This window comes from Cornus florida, unplaced genomic scaffold (assembly GCF_030987335.1).
Source record: "Cornus florida cultivar Cherokee Brave unplaced genomic scaffold, ASM3098733v1 CherokeeBrave_3.0.0_Hap2_Chr01, whole genome shotgun sequence".
Lineage (NCBI taxonomy): Eukaryota > Viridiplantae > Streptophyta > Magnoliopsida > Cornales > Cornaceae > Cornus > Cornus florida.
In genome coordinates, this window is record NW_026775571.1 from 99,496,884 (window position 1) to 99,513,804 (window position 16,921).

General features: G+C 30.0%; 1 protein-coding gene across 1 annotated transcript; it reads right to left on the reverse strand.

The window, feature by feature from the left end:
- Nucleotides 1-480: 480 nt before the first annotated feature.
- On the reverse strand, nt 481-3,467 carry LOC132308810 (protein CLMP1). The gene has a single exon (XM_059807048.1). The coding sequence runs from the start codon at nt 3,138-3,140 to the stop codon at nt 795-797; it is 2,346 nt and encodes a 781-aa protein (XP_059663031.1). The 5' UTR covers nt 3,141-3,467; the 3' UTR covers nt 481-794.
- Nucleotides 3,468-16,921: the final 13,454 nt, after the last annotated feature.

The following is a 16,921-nucleotide window of genomic DNA, read 5'->3' on the forward strand; positions in this document are numbered from 1 at the left end:
GAGACACATGAGCAGCTCTGGTTAAGGTCACTTTACACACAAGCTATTGAAAGCCACCAATCTTTAAAGAAATGCACCAGTATGAAACTAGCATTTGGAAAATGCATAAGGTTGTTTCTTCCACAGATTTGATTGGGAGTATACCAGGTACAATGTTTCAGAGGAATCTTTCACGATTAAACTACAAGATCCAATAATATTTAGAAGAGTACCTTTTCAGACATGTTCTAAACCTGTGTTGACAATATATTCATGGTCTCCTTTATATATGTATGTTTGCACTTTTTTTTTTTTTTTTTTTTTTTGACAAGTATATGTATGTTTGCACATTTACCAATCAGTAGTGAAAAGTTCCAAGGATTACAGCCAAATTCTAGAGATCAGTTTGATGAAATAAGAAGCTGAGAACAAACTATTGAGATACAACCACTGATATACCTCTTTATATTGAAATATACCACATCCCATTTGGATCATGAATGCATCAATAAACCAAATTGCATTTAGCCATAAATCAGACCATAAGCACTTCATATTGGTCAAGCAAAAGACTCATCAGTATAGTAAAAACAATGTGATGACAGTTACCAGGGGAAAATGAAACCTGTAACCTTCTGAGTGAGTACACAGCAGCACAATGTTGGCACCTAATTTTGTTTCTAAGAAGAGGGAAAATGAAAAATAAAACAAAAAACCCTACTTTGGGAAAAACGCACCTTTTTCTCCAGCTCAAACTCATCAATGAGGACAAAATACAATAGTAATCAATTAAAGACACCATGTCATCCAATACATCAATCCTCTGATACTGGCTTGACATCAGTCTCAGTATCTGCTTCATTAGCCATATCAGTACTTAGATTCTCAACCTTTCTCGTATCCCCTTCCACAGCATCCCCGTTAGAGAAATGATTCTTCAAAACAGTTGAAATGTCAGCCTCAGAAGCTCCGGCAAGCTTAAATCGCTCAACAGCAGCAGCTAGGTTCTTCCTCCAACCGCTCAATCCTAGCTTACATTCAACTTGGGAACGCTCAAAAAGCATGTTACCCCAGAATAAATGTATCTGTGATCTCATCACGGCTGCTTGTTCTGCAGCTTCATCAGCTGAAATCTCTCCTTGACCACCAATTGTAGAGGACTCGCCTTCAGTACCGCTTCCTTGTTTCTTCTTTCTTTTTAGCAATTCTTCCCTCTTGCTTGCACTTGGATCTTTTAACTCATTAGCTCTCTGCTCCTCTAGCTTTTCCCACATCTCAGTTGCAGCTCTCATTTTCTCCTCTGCACTGTCAAAAAGTTTAATCGTTTCGGTAGGATCCCATTTTGAAAGATCATCTTTTTTAGCAAGTACAAATGACCACTGAAGCTTTGCCATTTCAAATTGCTGCTGCCCCAATGCCAGTAACCCCTCATAAAAGTCCGGTTTAATCAAAAGAGCCTCCTCATACTTCTCTCTGGCCAGAGAATATTTTTCCTTTACCCAGCCATAAGCCGATTGAAGTTGCGTTGCGACTAACTCCTTTGCTGCAGAGTCATCTACCGGAATACGTTTTCTTGCTGCGCACATATGAACATTGCCCCAATTGAAGAAAGCCAATGCAGCCACCTCCTGGAACTTTAAGGCGGCTTTGTCAAAAAGGCTTTGAGCGTCTTCACTGGTCACAGTCTCTTCAAGGGCTTCAGAACACAGTTCCATTCCAAGTTCATGCAGATCAATATGGGCATCTGGGTCAATACCAACATGAGTCCGGAACAATTGAGCAAACTCGAATAACCAATCATCCATCTCCACTTCCTTGCACTCAGGATCTTCTCCAGCTCCTGATTTCTCCTTTGGAGATTCTTTCTCTGTCTTATCAATCTCAGCACCCGCAGTTTCCAATAAAGAGTCACCAACTGAAGTATGGGATCCACTGTCATCTACCTTGACCTCCTCGTTCTCAAGAGGAATCTCTTCCTCTTCTTCCAATAAAAGTGGCTCCTGCTCAGGACTCACCTCAACAATATGCAATCTCAACATCCCAATTGAGTCGGACTTATCTGTTTCAGGTTCTTTTGGCATAAGGCTGTCGACATAGGACTCTGCCAATCTGAGTTCACCAGTACACGTTATAGTCACCAAGTCACCATCACTATCCTTGTACTTGATCAAAACTGATTTTGATGACGGAAAGCGTTTGCTAACCATCTCCCTCAACACCCTAAAACCACAATTTACTGGCATCTGAGAAAGCCTTATGTCATGATCATAAACAAGCTTCAATGGTCTCCATCGAACTACAGTTGTAGAAGCGTGGCTGTGAATGGGCAATGATACTGATGAAGATGATGGATGTTCCCTTTGGTTATCCTTACTTGGATTGGCATTGGGTCTGGAAGAGCCATTTGAAGGCTTCAAAACAACTTTTGGCAATTGGGTTCTGACCTCATGGCGATTTTCAGTGGGTAGAATTGGTTTGGGCTTATCTGGTTCATTATTAGGCGATCCAATTGATCCCACAGCTGAGGCCGCTGCCTTCTTTGGCACCGGCCGAGCTGGTAAACACGGTCCAAGGCCAGCGATTGGGGCACCACGTACGGCAGATGCCCCAAGGGCTGCTGGCGACGGGCGGCTCTGAAGGTCCTGCTGAGCCTCCTGGCGAGGCCCGAGTGCAGTTCTTAATCGCCCAGAAATCTCCAGTGCATCCCCATGATTCGGATCAGCACTCAACAGTGCTTGCACATCTTGCATCGCCATTTCATACTTTCCTATTGCCTCAAATGCCCGAGCCCTCCGAAGAAGGGCCCGAACAAACTGGGGCTGAACCTGAAGCGCCATAGTACACTCAGCAATCACAGTTTCATAGTCTATGGGCTTCATTTGCATCAAACAAGCCGCCCTATTGCTATGGAACACCGCCCGGTCTGGGTGGATTTTGGGGGTGAGTTTAAGGGCACTATCATATTGTTCAAGTGCACCACCATAGTCTTTGGCTTGAAACCTTCTGTTTCCTTCTTCTTTGAGCTCATGAGCTCTTTTCAGGAAAATGGATGATGAGTCCAAATCAACACCACCGTTAGCATTTCGGATTGGATTGTTATCTCCCGAAACTTGGTTTTGGTTAACACCGCCCTTCTTTTTTCTACCACCAGATTTCCCCATATAATTATCTCACCCCCACTAAAAATTACAACCTTGAACTAACAAATAGCAATCTTAAAGTTTGATCAAATAAAGTTTGTTTGGGTGAATTTGAGATTCTTTCAAACAAACAATGAACCAGATTGATAGAGAAAAGGGCTACTTACAAATAACAAATTCACTCCTTTGATGTTGTTTGATTGGACAGTGAAGACCCAGAAGCTGGATTGGATTTACTGGGTCTCTCTGTCTTCAGGAAATGTTTTGAGAGCAGAGTCGAGAGAGAGAGGGGGGGAAAGTGGAGGGATGTGGAAGCAAAAGATAGGGTTTTTGGAAAGCGTATGAAACCCTAGATAGGATGTTTAGTCTATATTAGATTCAACATCAAGTTTGACCCCACACTTTGTCATGAAGCATTTGATCTATAAAGACAGCATACATCACCGTCCATCTAATCCTTATAATAGAAAATCATTAACGATTCAACATCATGGATGGCTCACGAAAACCTATCTGAACCACTGAATCCTACCCTCTATTTTTGAAAATCATTAACGATTCAACGTATCTCAACCAGTGCAACTTATAGACCAGAAAACACTTTTAAGAAATAATTATATCATATTCATTTTTTTTTTAAAAACAAATGTAGTGTATTACATGTTTTTTTTTTTTTTTTTTTTTTTTAACCATTTACAAGACTCATTACAAATAAGTTACTTGAAAGTAAAGAATGAAAGGATAATTTCACCTTTCATAAAAAATTTGAATAAATTTAGGAAAATTCAGCATTGAACAAGTTTATTGAAACAGAAAAAACATGAAAAGATAAAGTTTGGACTGAAATTGGAGTATTTGTTAAAAAAGAATTTAAAAAATAGTCATTTTGTAAATTCATTAAAAATTAGTATGGCTTCAATATTCTTTATTTATTTGGATGGATTTCGTACAGATTTGGTTATGATTTCGAAAATATGGCCCAAATTTTTATTTCTTACATGTGACTTGCGAATTACAAGACTCATTTAACTTGTTCCAATAATTAAATTATTATTTTTTATAATGGATGAAATTGGATTTTGATAGTAATTTCAATTATAATGATTAGAGTGTGAAAGTACAATTTTGTTTTTCTCTTTTTCTTTGTTTTCGATTTACAGGTCACGAAATCAAGTATAAGAATTTTGTACAGAAAAAAGTATATTTATGCAGTTCATAGAGAACCATGTCAGTTCTGGAAGATCCAACTTTGGATTGGACAAGTGAGTACAAATTAAATAAAATTTAAAAATAGTTTTCATATTCTAATTAATTTGGATGAATTTAATAAAGGTTTTGGTGTAATTTAAATAAATTCAAGAAGAGGTGATCAAAGATTAATTTTTTTCCAAAATTTAGCCAAAATTGGAAGAATAATTTTAAATAAAATTTGAAATAAATTTCCAATTTGACTAATGATTCATGCCATTAGAACCTTTAATGAGGATAATACGCATTACTCTAATCCTTTCTCTAACAAAACAGACTTCTGCACCACCCTTAATTAAGTGCTCATTAAGCAGTGAATTGATGTGTTGAAAATTGTTGATATATTATAATATCTAGACTTCATAGAATTTAGTTTATGGACAAAGAGTTTCAAAAAATTCCACATATCTTACTTGACATAACCTTCTATTCTACTCTTTTAGATTTCGTTTCAAATATGTTATTTGATTTAATTAAATTTGTTAGGGACATTTTTGTTATAAAATAATAATAATAAGTAATATAATTTTAGACATTTTTCATATATATATATATATATATGAAACTTGAATCTCCCCGATAATTTTTCTCCTTGAGTGTTTGGAAACTATCAAGTTTGATGTATTGCATTATGCTGTTCTCATCACTCACCCGTGTGTGATATAGAAGGTTAAATAAAGTTAGAGCTCCAAGATATATTGATATGTAACCTGATCATTTATGTAATTACTTCTCTGCGTAATTAAATCAAAACAAAAATAGTGATTTGAAATATTCTTAACCATTGAATAATTTGAAAATATTTAAAAAAAAAAAAACTAGAAGAGTGAAAGTTTCAAGGGTATTTTTTATTTATTTTTTATTATTTTTTGATATTTAATAATCAAAATAACTTAGACATTTTGTGTTTAAAAATATTTACTTACTTATTTAATACCTAATTCATTTATGACCTATTATATTAATGAGTTATTGACCTATTACTAACTATTACTAGCTTGTACATTCATAATTAGTTCAAAATTTGCCTAATTGTCATCCCTAAATGAAACTAGCTGTGTAGCCTTGAATTTTAGGTACGGCTTTATACAAATGCTCAATATAATTAAATTTACTTTTAACAAGTTGAATTTTAAAAAATAAATAAATTTAATTGAGTTAAAAAATTACAACGCACGGTATGTCAAAATATCGTGAAGCCTTTTGCAAACACCCCAGTGGAGTACTCGTGAGTGGCTCGTACCCAAACAGGCCTTTTTTCCAAATGTCAGCAACCATACTTGAAACTTGGTAGAAGACAAGAGGTTGATAAAAACACAGGTTGATAGAAAACAGTTTGTGTCAACCTCAACAATCATGACACGCATCTAAGAGCCCCTAAAACCAAAATAGTCCAAAACCTCTACCACCTATCATTGTTATACACATACACTACTAAAAAGTAAGACACCTGCCAATTGAAACTGTACCAAACACCACCCCAATACCAAACAGTATAGTAGCTACGTGTTCTGTGTTGATCAAATCGTGTCTCTCAACGGCCTCCAAGTGAAAGTGGACTAATTCTTAATGTCTCTCACATGTTGCTTGTGGGCAATCATGTTCAATTTATTGAGTGGGCGGTGCAAGTAATATATTTAATTTTAAAGGACAATTTAGTAATTTTAAAAAACAAATATATGTATATATATTTTTTGATGAGTTTTAAAAAACAAATATATTCAAATTTTAAAAGATAATAGAAATTTTAAAAGCAAATAACAAAATAATTTGTTTTTGCTCGAGTGGTTAGGTTGTTTCGCGGGGAGTTTGTTTGTATTTGAGATTTATATTCTCTCCTTTTCTGTACCATCTAACCCTATATATATATATATATATATATATATATATATATATATATATATATCTATACTATTATTAAATGTGCAAAGTGTTTCAGTATTTCAGTATTTATTTATTTATATAAAAAAAATATTTATTAATTGATATAAAAATAGTTTTTGTAAAAATAGTTTCTATAAAACTTTAAAAATTACCTAATAATATCAATCACTTTCTATATAAAACTCTTATTTTTAGTTATTTTTTATGAATAATTATAATTTCTATAAAATTCTAAAAATTACCTAATAAAATCAATCACATTCTATATAAAACTCTTATTTTTAGTTATTTTTTATAGATAATTATCACAATATAACCGGCCCGGCCCAATTATGATTATGTCATTATCATAAAAGGACACATGTCATCATCATATTCATCCAAGAAGCCTATAAATGGAGGCATGGAGGAAGGAGGAAGGAGTACAGAAATTGAGAATTCTAGAAATCCAGAATTCCAGAGTAAAATATAGAAACTCTGCCAAAGAGTTTCAGTATTTCAATATTTATTTATTTATATAAAAAATATTTATTAATTGAGTTGAATTTTGAGTAAAATATAAAAGCTTTGTCAAGAGTTTTCAGTATTTATTTATTTATATAAAAAAATATTTATTAATTGATATAAAAAGAGTTTTTATCTATATTATTATTAGATGTGTAAAGAGTTTCATTATTTATTTATATAAAAAAATATTTATTAAATGATATGAAAAGAGTTTTTACTAAAAAAAAAAAAAAAAATTTCTATAAAACAGTAAAATCTACATAATAAAATTTAAATTAACCTATTTATCTATTTATTATTATCCATTTTTAATAAAAGAAAATCTAATTAGACAAAATTTACTAATATAAAAAATATTTATTAATTGATATATAAAATAAAATAATTTTTATAAAACTGTACCACAAATTAGCTTTTATTACGAGTATCTTAATAAAGTTAAAACTAATTAGACTAGTATATATTTAAAAAAAATAAAATAATTTCAATAAACTCTATTACAAATTACCTATTTTATTATCAATAAAACTCTATTAACAAAGATATATTTAAAGAGTTTGTATAAAACTCTAACACAAATTACCAATTTATCAAGTTATCATGAGTTTTTTAATAAAATGAAACCTAATTAGACAAATATTATTAATATAAAAAATTATTTATTAACTGGAGGTTTTTAAAACACAAATTACCTATTTATCTATTTATTTTGAGTTTTTTTTACTAAAAGTAAATCTAATTAGACAAGAATTATTAAAATAAAAAAATATTTATTAATTGATATAAAAAGAGTTTTTAAAAGAGTTTATATTAAACTCTAACACAAATTACCTATTTATTTATTTATTACAAGTTTTTTAATAAAAGAAAATCTAATTTACCTAATAAAACCAATCACATTCTATATAAAACTCTTATTTTTAGTTTTTTTTTATGAATAATTATAGTTTTTATAAAAATCTAAAAATTACCTAATAAAATCAATCATATTCTATATAAAACTCTTATTTTTAGTTATTTTTTATGAATAATTATCACAATATAACCCGGCCCGGCCCAGTTAAGATTATGTCATTATCAGAAAATGATACATGTCATTATCCTTTTCATCCAAGAAGCTTATAAATAGAGGCATGGAGGAAGGAAGAAGGGGTACAGAAATTGAGAATTCTAGAAATTTAGAATTCCAGAGTAAAATACAGAAGTTCTGCCAAAGAGTTTCAGTATTTATTTATTTATATAAAAAAATATTTATTAATTGATATAAAAAGAGTTGAATTCCAGAGTAAAATGCAGAAACTTTGTTAAAGAGTTTGAGTATTTCAATATGTGATACCCCTCGGATCCGAGACACGGGTTGATCAGGCCTAGGCCCAAACCCGAGGGAATATCAAACAATTAAAGTATTTTAAAGCGAACACAGATGACAAAATGAAACAAAAGTGATGGAATAAAACTGAAAGTAACATTAATTATAAAATCCTCCATGTATAACTAAAAATTGAAAATCCAATCCTCCAAAACTTCAAGGTTACAACTTGGGAATCCACTGATGGACCCCTAACCAAAAGTTCAACTGAAACTGAAAACTGAAAATAGATAATGCTAGAAACATCGAGAGAAGTCCTACGTATTCAGACGAAAGTGAGACTGTCCTCGACAAGCACGATCAAGCTCTAAGGCTGGAACCGTCCTGTACCTGAAAAGAATAATAAAGGAGTGGGTCAGACCCACGAGCAAGTTCTAATCTAACTGCAATCCATACAGTGACCCAATACGCAGATACACCGTAGACACCTCACAATATCTATCTAGTCCATACGTATAAATATATCCACACTAAGGGATATTCACTAGTTTATAATAGGGGTCTCAACCTGAATAGAAGGTAACATGCGAATACGCACCCAAAGGTGGGCATGAGTACCTAGACCTAACAGGGTACACCTCAACCTATTATAACCAGCTACGCATCCACTGCATATACGCACCCTAACCAACGAGTCTGAGACTCAAGCTCAACTCGTGGTACCATAACCATATATATAAAGTCCGTCCAAATCCAGGGTATGCAGTTCAACTATTTATTAAACTGTCATACAAAAAACCAACTAGTTAGTCATTCAACTTATTCAGTTGATATGACTTAACTACCATCCGTTAATCCAGGAAGTCATCCAACTTGTTTACAGCTGATCTGACTCAGTCACAATTAGGATTCGATATCTTTCAATCCATTCCATTAATCCATTAGGTTAGGTTTATGCGTTTTGAGCTAAACCGTCCCTAGTATGTCACCGTCCCATACCGGTACATACCATCCTCCATATCCATGTAAATTACAACATATATAACAGTTCAATAATTTACAGACCAAAACTACCATCCAAACAATTACAGAAAAATATTTAAAGTTTCAGCAATTTAAATCCAAGCATTTAACCATAAAGTTGCAGGAGACGATTTAACAAATCAACATCTAACACCCAGAGCATGCATAGACCAAATTTAATACGTCAGGGACTCCATCATGCATGTGAATAGGTTAAATAATCCTATTATTAACCAATAAATTGCTAAAACAACTCAGAAGATTGTTTAAATATTTCAGCAGATTAAATCCAAGCATTAACCATATAGTTGCAGTAAACAATTTAATAATTCAGCAACTAGCCTCCTAAGCATGCATAGATCAAAATTAATAATTAAAGGACCTTATCATGCACTTGAATGCATTCTAAAACAAGTTTTATAAACACATTATGTTCCATCAAATTGCTGAATTTTATTTCAACAATTAATTCGACTTCCATTTGTTAAATGCCTTAATTTTTACACTGTTTGTCCCTACAACTTAGAATTAAACTTTACTCAATTTAGGGTCTTAATAACACTCAAAATTCATTCCTTGATCCCTCTGTAAAGTTCCAAATTCATTCCAACAGTCTCCATGCTCCAACAGTGAACATAGTATGTAGAAAATAAAAAAAAATCGTAAAAGAAATTAAAAATAACAAGGGAGCCTGCTCCAGAATTTGGAGCAGGCTCTTTTCCAGCCTAGAGCCGGCTCTAGGACTTCCTAGAGCCGGCTCCACTTTGTTGTGGGAGCCGGCTCCCACTTCCATGGAGCCGGCTCTCACCTCCTGTGTGAGCCTTCGTCCCCGGTGCGTGTTTCAGCTCTTGTGCTCCTTCTCCGGCTTATTCCTAACCCTCTGTTAGTTTTTAAAACCAAACTTAGGACTCGTAATTTAGTCTAGAAGCATTCCCCATGATTGTTTACAATAGTTTGAAAGCAATTACAGAGTTTAATCAGGCCATTTAAACTAGCGTTGTTGAAGAACGGCACTGAAACTAAATTGCAAGATCAGTTTTATCCCAACCCCTCTGTTCTTTCTCCAATTTAAATTTGAAGTCTTAACTTACGTCTAGTATCCAGTCAGACCTTGGTTGATTTCAGTAAGATTGAAAATAAAAATTAGAACAGTGGGACGTTATGCCAAAACCGAGTCAAGAAAACATACGCGCTATAATTATTTTGTAAATAAATTTTGCACAGATAAAACGATCAAACAAATTATATATCAAACATGCATGGTTCAGTTTAACGCCAATTAATCTCCTAGAGACTGTCTAGGTGCACAGAACACAAGCCAAAGGGAAGGAGAAAGAGAAGAACTTGCCTGTGATTTCAATCTTGAAATCCCTGTGTCGTTTCTAAGTTTTTCGGCAATTCTGAACGCCGCCAAGCTTCCTATAACTCAGTCTCTAATCCTTACTCAACCTCCTTGGTCCTCTCTGTACACTTCCTCTTAAGCGTCACTCTGTTTTCCCCACAACTGCTCTCTGTTTCCCTCTCTGTATCTTGGGTACGTGAATAGGGTTTTGTTTTTCCAACCCTTGATACAGAGTAACCATATATATATAGGCGTAGAAACATAAACCCTAATCCATGTTTAATCAGAGACAGAGCCCTAATTCTAAACCTAGTCGGCCCATGAAACTACTTTTGTTACGGCGTGAAATTTCCAACCCCAAAGTTAACTGTAACTTAAAGCAGTTAACTGTAACTTAAAGCAGAATTAAATGAAAAAACAATTACATAATTAAATCCACTTAACTAATTAATTTCAATTAAAAACCCAATTAAATAATTAAAAACACTTAATTCAAACTAAAACACATGACACATAGGTAAACAACAATTAAACCAAATAATCACATAAAACAATTTAAGTCAAAGTTCAAATAACCAATTAAATAAAAATGCGATAAAGATAATAAAATAAAGTTTTAAATATGTTAAAAAAAATGCCGAGACTATCATTTTTAAAATTAGGGGTATTACACAATATTTATTTATTTATATAAAAAAATATTTATTAATTGATATAAAAAGAGTTTTTAACTATACTATTATTAGATGTGTAAAGAGTTTCAGTATTTATTTATTAATGTAAAAAAATATTTATTAAATAATATGATAAAACACTAAAATCTACATAATAAAATTTAAATTAACCTATTTATCTATTTATTATTATCAATTTTTTAATAAAATAAATCTAATTAGACAAGAATTATTAATATAAAAAATATTTATTAATTGATATATAAAAGAAAATAATTTTTATATAACTCTACTATGAGTTTCTTAATAAAATTAAATCTAATTAGACAAGTATATATTTAAAGAAAATAAAATAATTTCTATAAAACTCTATTACAAATTATCTATTTTATTTTCAATAAAACTCTATCAACAGAGTTTCTATAAAATTCTAACACAAATTACCTGTTTATCTATTTATTATGAGTTTTTTAATAAAAAGAAACCTAATTTAAACAAGTATTATTAATATAAAAAATTATTTATTAATTGATACAAAAAGAGGTTTTAAAAGAGTTTTTAAAAAACTCTAACACAAATTTCCTATTTATCTATTTATTATTAGTTTTTTAATGAAACTAAATGTAATTAGACAATAATTATTAAAATAAAAAATATTTATTAATTGATATAAAAAGAGTTTTTAAAATAGTTTATATTAAACTCTAACACAAATTACCTATTTATTTATTATAAGTTTTTTAATAAAATAAAATGTAAGTAGACAAGAATTATTAATACAAAAAATATTTTTAATTGATATAAAAAATAAAATAATTTTTCTAAAATTCTACCACAAATTACCTTTTATTATGAGTTTTTTTTAATAGAAGCTAATCTAATTAGATAGGAATTATTAAAATATAAATATATTTATTAATTCGTTTAAAAATATTTTCTATAATACTCTAACACGTATTACAAATTACAATTTTTTAATAAAAGAAAATCTAATTTTCAGAGTAAAATTACAGAAGTTCTTGTAATACCCCTAATTTTCAAAAAGATAGTCTCGGTATTTTGATTAATTGTTTTCTTTTTATTAATTGTTTTATTTAATGTTTTAATTGGTTTAATTGTAATTAGTTGTTTGGTTGACCTGTTTATTGACTTTAATTATTTAATTATTTTACTTAGTTTAATTTTATTTGCTTAATTGTGTTCTTTAATTCTTTGTTAATTGTTTTATTTCGTTTTTGGGTTAATTGGTAATTAAAAGTTTAATTTTATTTGCTTAATTGTGTTCTTTAATTCTTTGTTAATTGTTTTATTTAGTTTTTGGTTAATTGGTAATTAAAATAAATTAAAGTTACTTGTTTTCCTAAATTCACGTTACTGTAGGATTGGTGGTAAGTATCAGACATGCTTATTCACTTAGATGGTGTTATGGGCCGATTAGGTTTCACATTAGGGCTTCAATGAGCTTTAGGTTTTTTGTAACCTTATAAATAGACGTAATAAGGTTACCTAGGGTTTTACATACAAATAAAAAACACAAAGAAAAGAAAACCAACACACGTTTGTGGAAGTAGCAGAGAGAGAAACAGAGGTGGTTTATAACAATTGTGTTCACCGGAGGTCTTAGAAGACGGCGTAGAGATTTTGAACAAAGATCTCAAAGGCAAGTTCTATACCTAACTTATTTCCTTAGACTTGTGTTCTTTACATCTTTAATACAATTCCAGGAGTAAATAAAATGTTGGAAGTAATTTGGTTTGCATGTTTTGATTGGAACTAAATTGTATATTTGCATAAACTGTTGTTGTTCTGTTTTGATTCTTCTCTGCTTACCTCTTGTTTTATTGGAAGTAAATTATTGTGGGATGGTTTTAAAACTCTCTGGAACACTAGAAACCAATTTTAAAGTAGTAGCAACCTTGGCAATGGAGGACAAAAGTTTTGAAAACCGGCGGGGATCACACAGGTAAACGGAGAAGAGAGAACAGAGGAAGCTGGAGGTGGAGGCAGCTCCACACAAGGGTGGAGCCGGCTCCAAGGGGCTGTGGAGGCGGCTCCACGTAGTGTGGAGCCGGATCCACACAAGGGGGAGGCGGCTCCACCCCCTTCTGTTACGTTTTGTGCTAGTTTTTGCTTTTGGGTTGTTTTTATGATGATTTTTGGTGTTTTCAGAGGCTGTAATCAAGATACTAAATGTACCTAGGGTCTTGTTAAAGCTTCAAAGAGTGTGGGAATGAGCAATAAACCACTTGGGGTTTATAGGTTGCATAATAAACAGTTTATAACAAAGCTGCAAATTGTTAAGGGATACGATAATTCAAGTTGTTCTAACAGTTCTGTCTGTAAAAGGGATTATATAAATCTAATCATGTAGCAGTGGAAGAAGTTGAGCATGTTAAAATATATATATACATGTTATTTATGCTTGTTGTGGACTTCTTGATGATTCAATTTTAGCATATATTGTATAAACTGTTGAACTGTTGTTAGAAGCTTGTTAGTTTGTCTATGGTTATCAAGCTTGCTGATATAATACTGGATGTGTACATTTAACATGACTTTTCACTTATATGGATTCTGAGAATAATTGGATAATTGAGTATACTGCTATGTTATCAATTGCTGGACTGTGGTAGTGTAGGGGAAAATTAACTTATTAAAATACTCAACTCTAATATGCTAATTCTGGAACAGTTGAGGAGTAAATTTAATATTTTTATTCTCAATGGTTGAATTTATGGATTGGATGATATTTACATGCATGTTCTGTATTATCATTTGCTGAATGGATAGATGGTGTGTACCGGTATGGGACGATGACATACTAGGGGGATTAGTTCAAAACCGCTAAGTCCTACCTACTCTGGGAACCAAGGAATGGATTAACTAAAATTTATATCCTATTAATTCATAGTGTCATGGCAACGTATTGTTGAGTGGCACTACTACGGATTCTGGATGGATTTTAAATATATTATTATGGTACCTCGATATGAGCTTGAGTCTCAGGATCGACGGTTAGGGAGCGTATATGCATTGGGATGCATAACTGGATACGACGGTTAGAGGTGTACCCTGTCTAGGTTTAGGTACACATGCCCACTTCGTGTGCGTTTTAGCATGTTGCCTCTATTCAGGTTGAGACCAACCTGTAGTCCAGTGAGAGTCCTTTAGTGTGACTATATATATATTTACGGACTATTAGCTATTGTTGAATTGGTTAGGATGTACATGCGTATCGAGTCTCTGTTTGGATTGTAATAGGATAGAACTTATTCGTGGGCCTGACCCACTTCTATTTTTCAGGTACACGACAGTTCCAGACTTAGACGTGTTCGTGCTAAGTAGAGGTTTTATTCACTCTACCAACGATGTAGGACTTCTCTTCGAAGCTTACTTCTGGATGTCTTGTCAGTTATTTTTTTCTTATTACTGCTTGGTTTATTATTAGGGGTCCACTAGAGATGAATTCTCGAGTTGTACCCTTAGAGGTTTTGGAGTTGGATTATTGAATCTTTATTATTTGAGGATTTTGTTTTTGTTTCTTTCCGCCTTAAATTTTATTTTTTAAATTCATTTTGTCATCTGTGTTCGTTATAACATATTAATTGTTTGATATTTCCCTCGAGTTTGGGCCTGGGCCTGATCAACCTGTGTTTCGGATCCGAGGGGTATCACAGTTCTACCAAAGTGTTTCAGTATTTATTTAATTATATAAAAAAATATTTATTAATTAATATAAAAAAAGATTTTATCCATACTACTATTAAATGTGCAAAGAGTTTCAGTATTTAATTATCTATTTATAAAAAAATATATTTATTAATTGATATGAAAAGTATTTTTTTTAAAAAAAAAAAAAAAAAAAAAAAAACTCTATCAAACTCCAAAATCTATCTAATAAAATTTAAATTAACCTATTTATCTATTTATTATTATGAATTTTTTAATAAAAGAAAATTGAATTAGACAATAATTATTAATATAAAAAATACTTATTAATTGATATATAAAATAAAATAATTTTTCTAAAACTCTACCACAAATTAACTTTTATTATGAGTTTCTTAATAAAATTAAATTTAATTATAGAAGGATATATTTAAATAAAATAAAATATTAAATGTGCAAAGAGTTTCAGTATTTTAGTATTTATTTATTTATATAAAAAATATTTATTAATTGATATGAAAAGAGTTTTTATATAAAAAAAGTAAATAAAAGAAAAAAAAAACTCTATGGAACACTAAAATCTACCTAATAAAATTCAAATTAACCTATTTATCTATTTATTATTATGAATTTTTTAATAAAAGTAAATCTAAAGTTTCAGTATTTATTTAAAAAATATTTATTAAATGTGGAATGAGTTTCAGTATTTCAGTATTTATTTATTTATATAAAAAATATTTATTAATTGATATGAAAAACTCTAAAATCTACCTAATAAAATTCAAATTAACCTATTTATTATTATGAATTTTTTAATAAAAGAAAACCTAATTTTCTGAGTAAAATACAGAAGTTGTGCCAAGGTGTTTATGTATTTATATAAAAAAATATTTATTAATTGATATAAAAAAGTCTTTATCTATAGTATTATTACATGTGCAAAGAGTTTCCGTATTTAACTATCTATTTTTATAAAAAAATATTTATTAATTGATATGCAAAGAGTTTTTATAAACAAAAAAAATGTCAATCAAACTCTAAAATCTATCTAATAAAATTTAAGTTAACCTATTTATCTATTTATTATTATGAATTTTTTAATAAAAGAAAATCTAATTAGACTAGAATTATTAATATAGAAAATGTTTATTAAATGATATATAAAATAAAATAATTTTTCTAAAACTCTACCATAAATTAACTTTTATTATGAGTTTCTTAATAAATTTAAATCTAATTAAACAAGGATATATTTAAAGAAAATAAAATAATTTTTATAAAACTCTATCACAAATCACAAATTTTATTTTCAATAAAACTCTATCACAATAGACAAAGATATAATATTTAAAGAGTTTCTATAAAATTTTAACTCAAATTTTCTATTTATATATTTATTAAGTGTTTTTTAATAAAAGGAGATCTAATTAGACAAGTATTATTAATATAAATAATTATTTATTAATTGATCTAAAAAGAGTTTCTATAAAACTATATCACAAATTACCTATTTATCTATTTATTATGAGTTTTTTTAATAAAAGAAAATCTAATTAGACAAGCATTATTACGATAAAAAAATATTTATTAATTAACATAAAAAGAGGTTTGAAAAGAGTTTCTATAAAACTCTAACATAAATTACCTATTTATCTATTTATTATGAGTTTTTTAATAAAAGGAAATCTAATTAATTAGACAAGAGTTATTAATATAAAAAAGTATTTATTAATTGATACAAAAAGTGTTTTTTAAAGAATTTCTATTAAACTGTAACACAAATTACCTATTTATTTATTTATTATAAATAGATTTGTAGAAAATAAAATAATTTCTATAAAACTCTACCAGAAATTATCTATTTTATTTTCTTTAAAACTCTATCACATATAACTTGTTTTTATCTATTTATTGTGAGTTTTTTGATAAAGGAAATCTAATTAGACAACAATATATTTAAAGAAAATAAAATATATTTTTAAAAGTGTTTATATAAAATTCTAATAAAAATTACCTATTTATGTATTTATTATGAATTTTTTAATAAAATATAATATAACTAGACAAGAATTATTAATATAAAAAAATTTAATAATTGGTATAAAAATAAAATAATTTTTCTAAAACTTTACCACAAATTATCTTT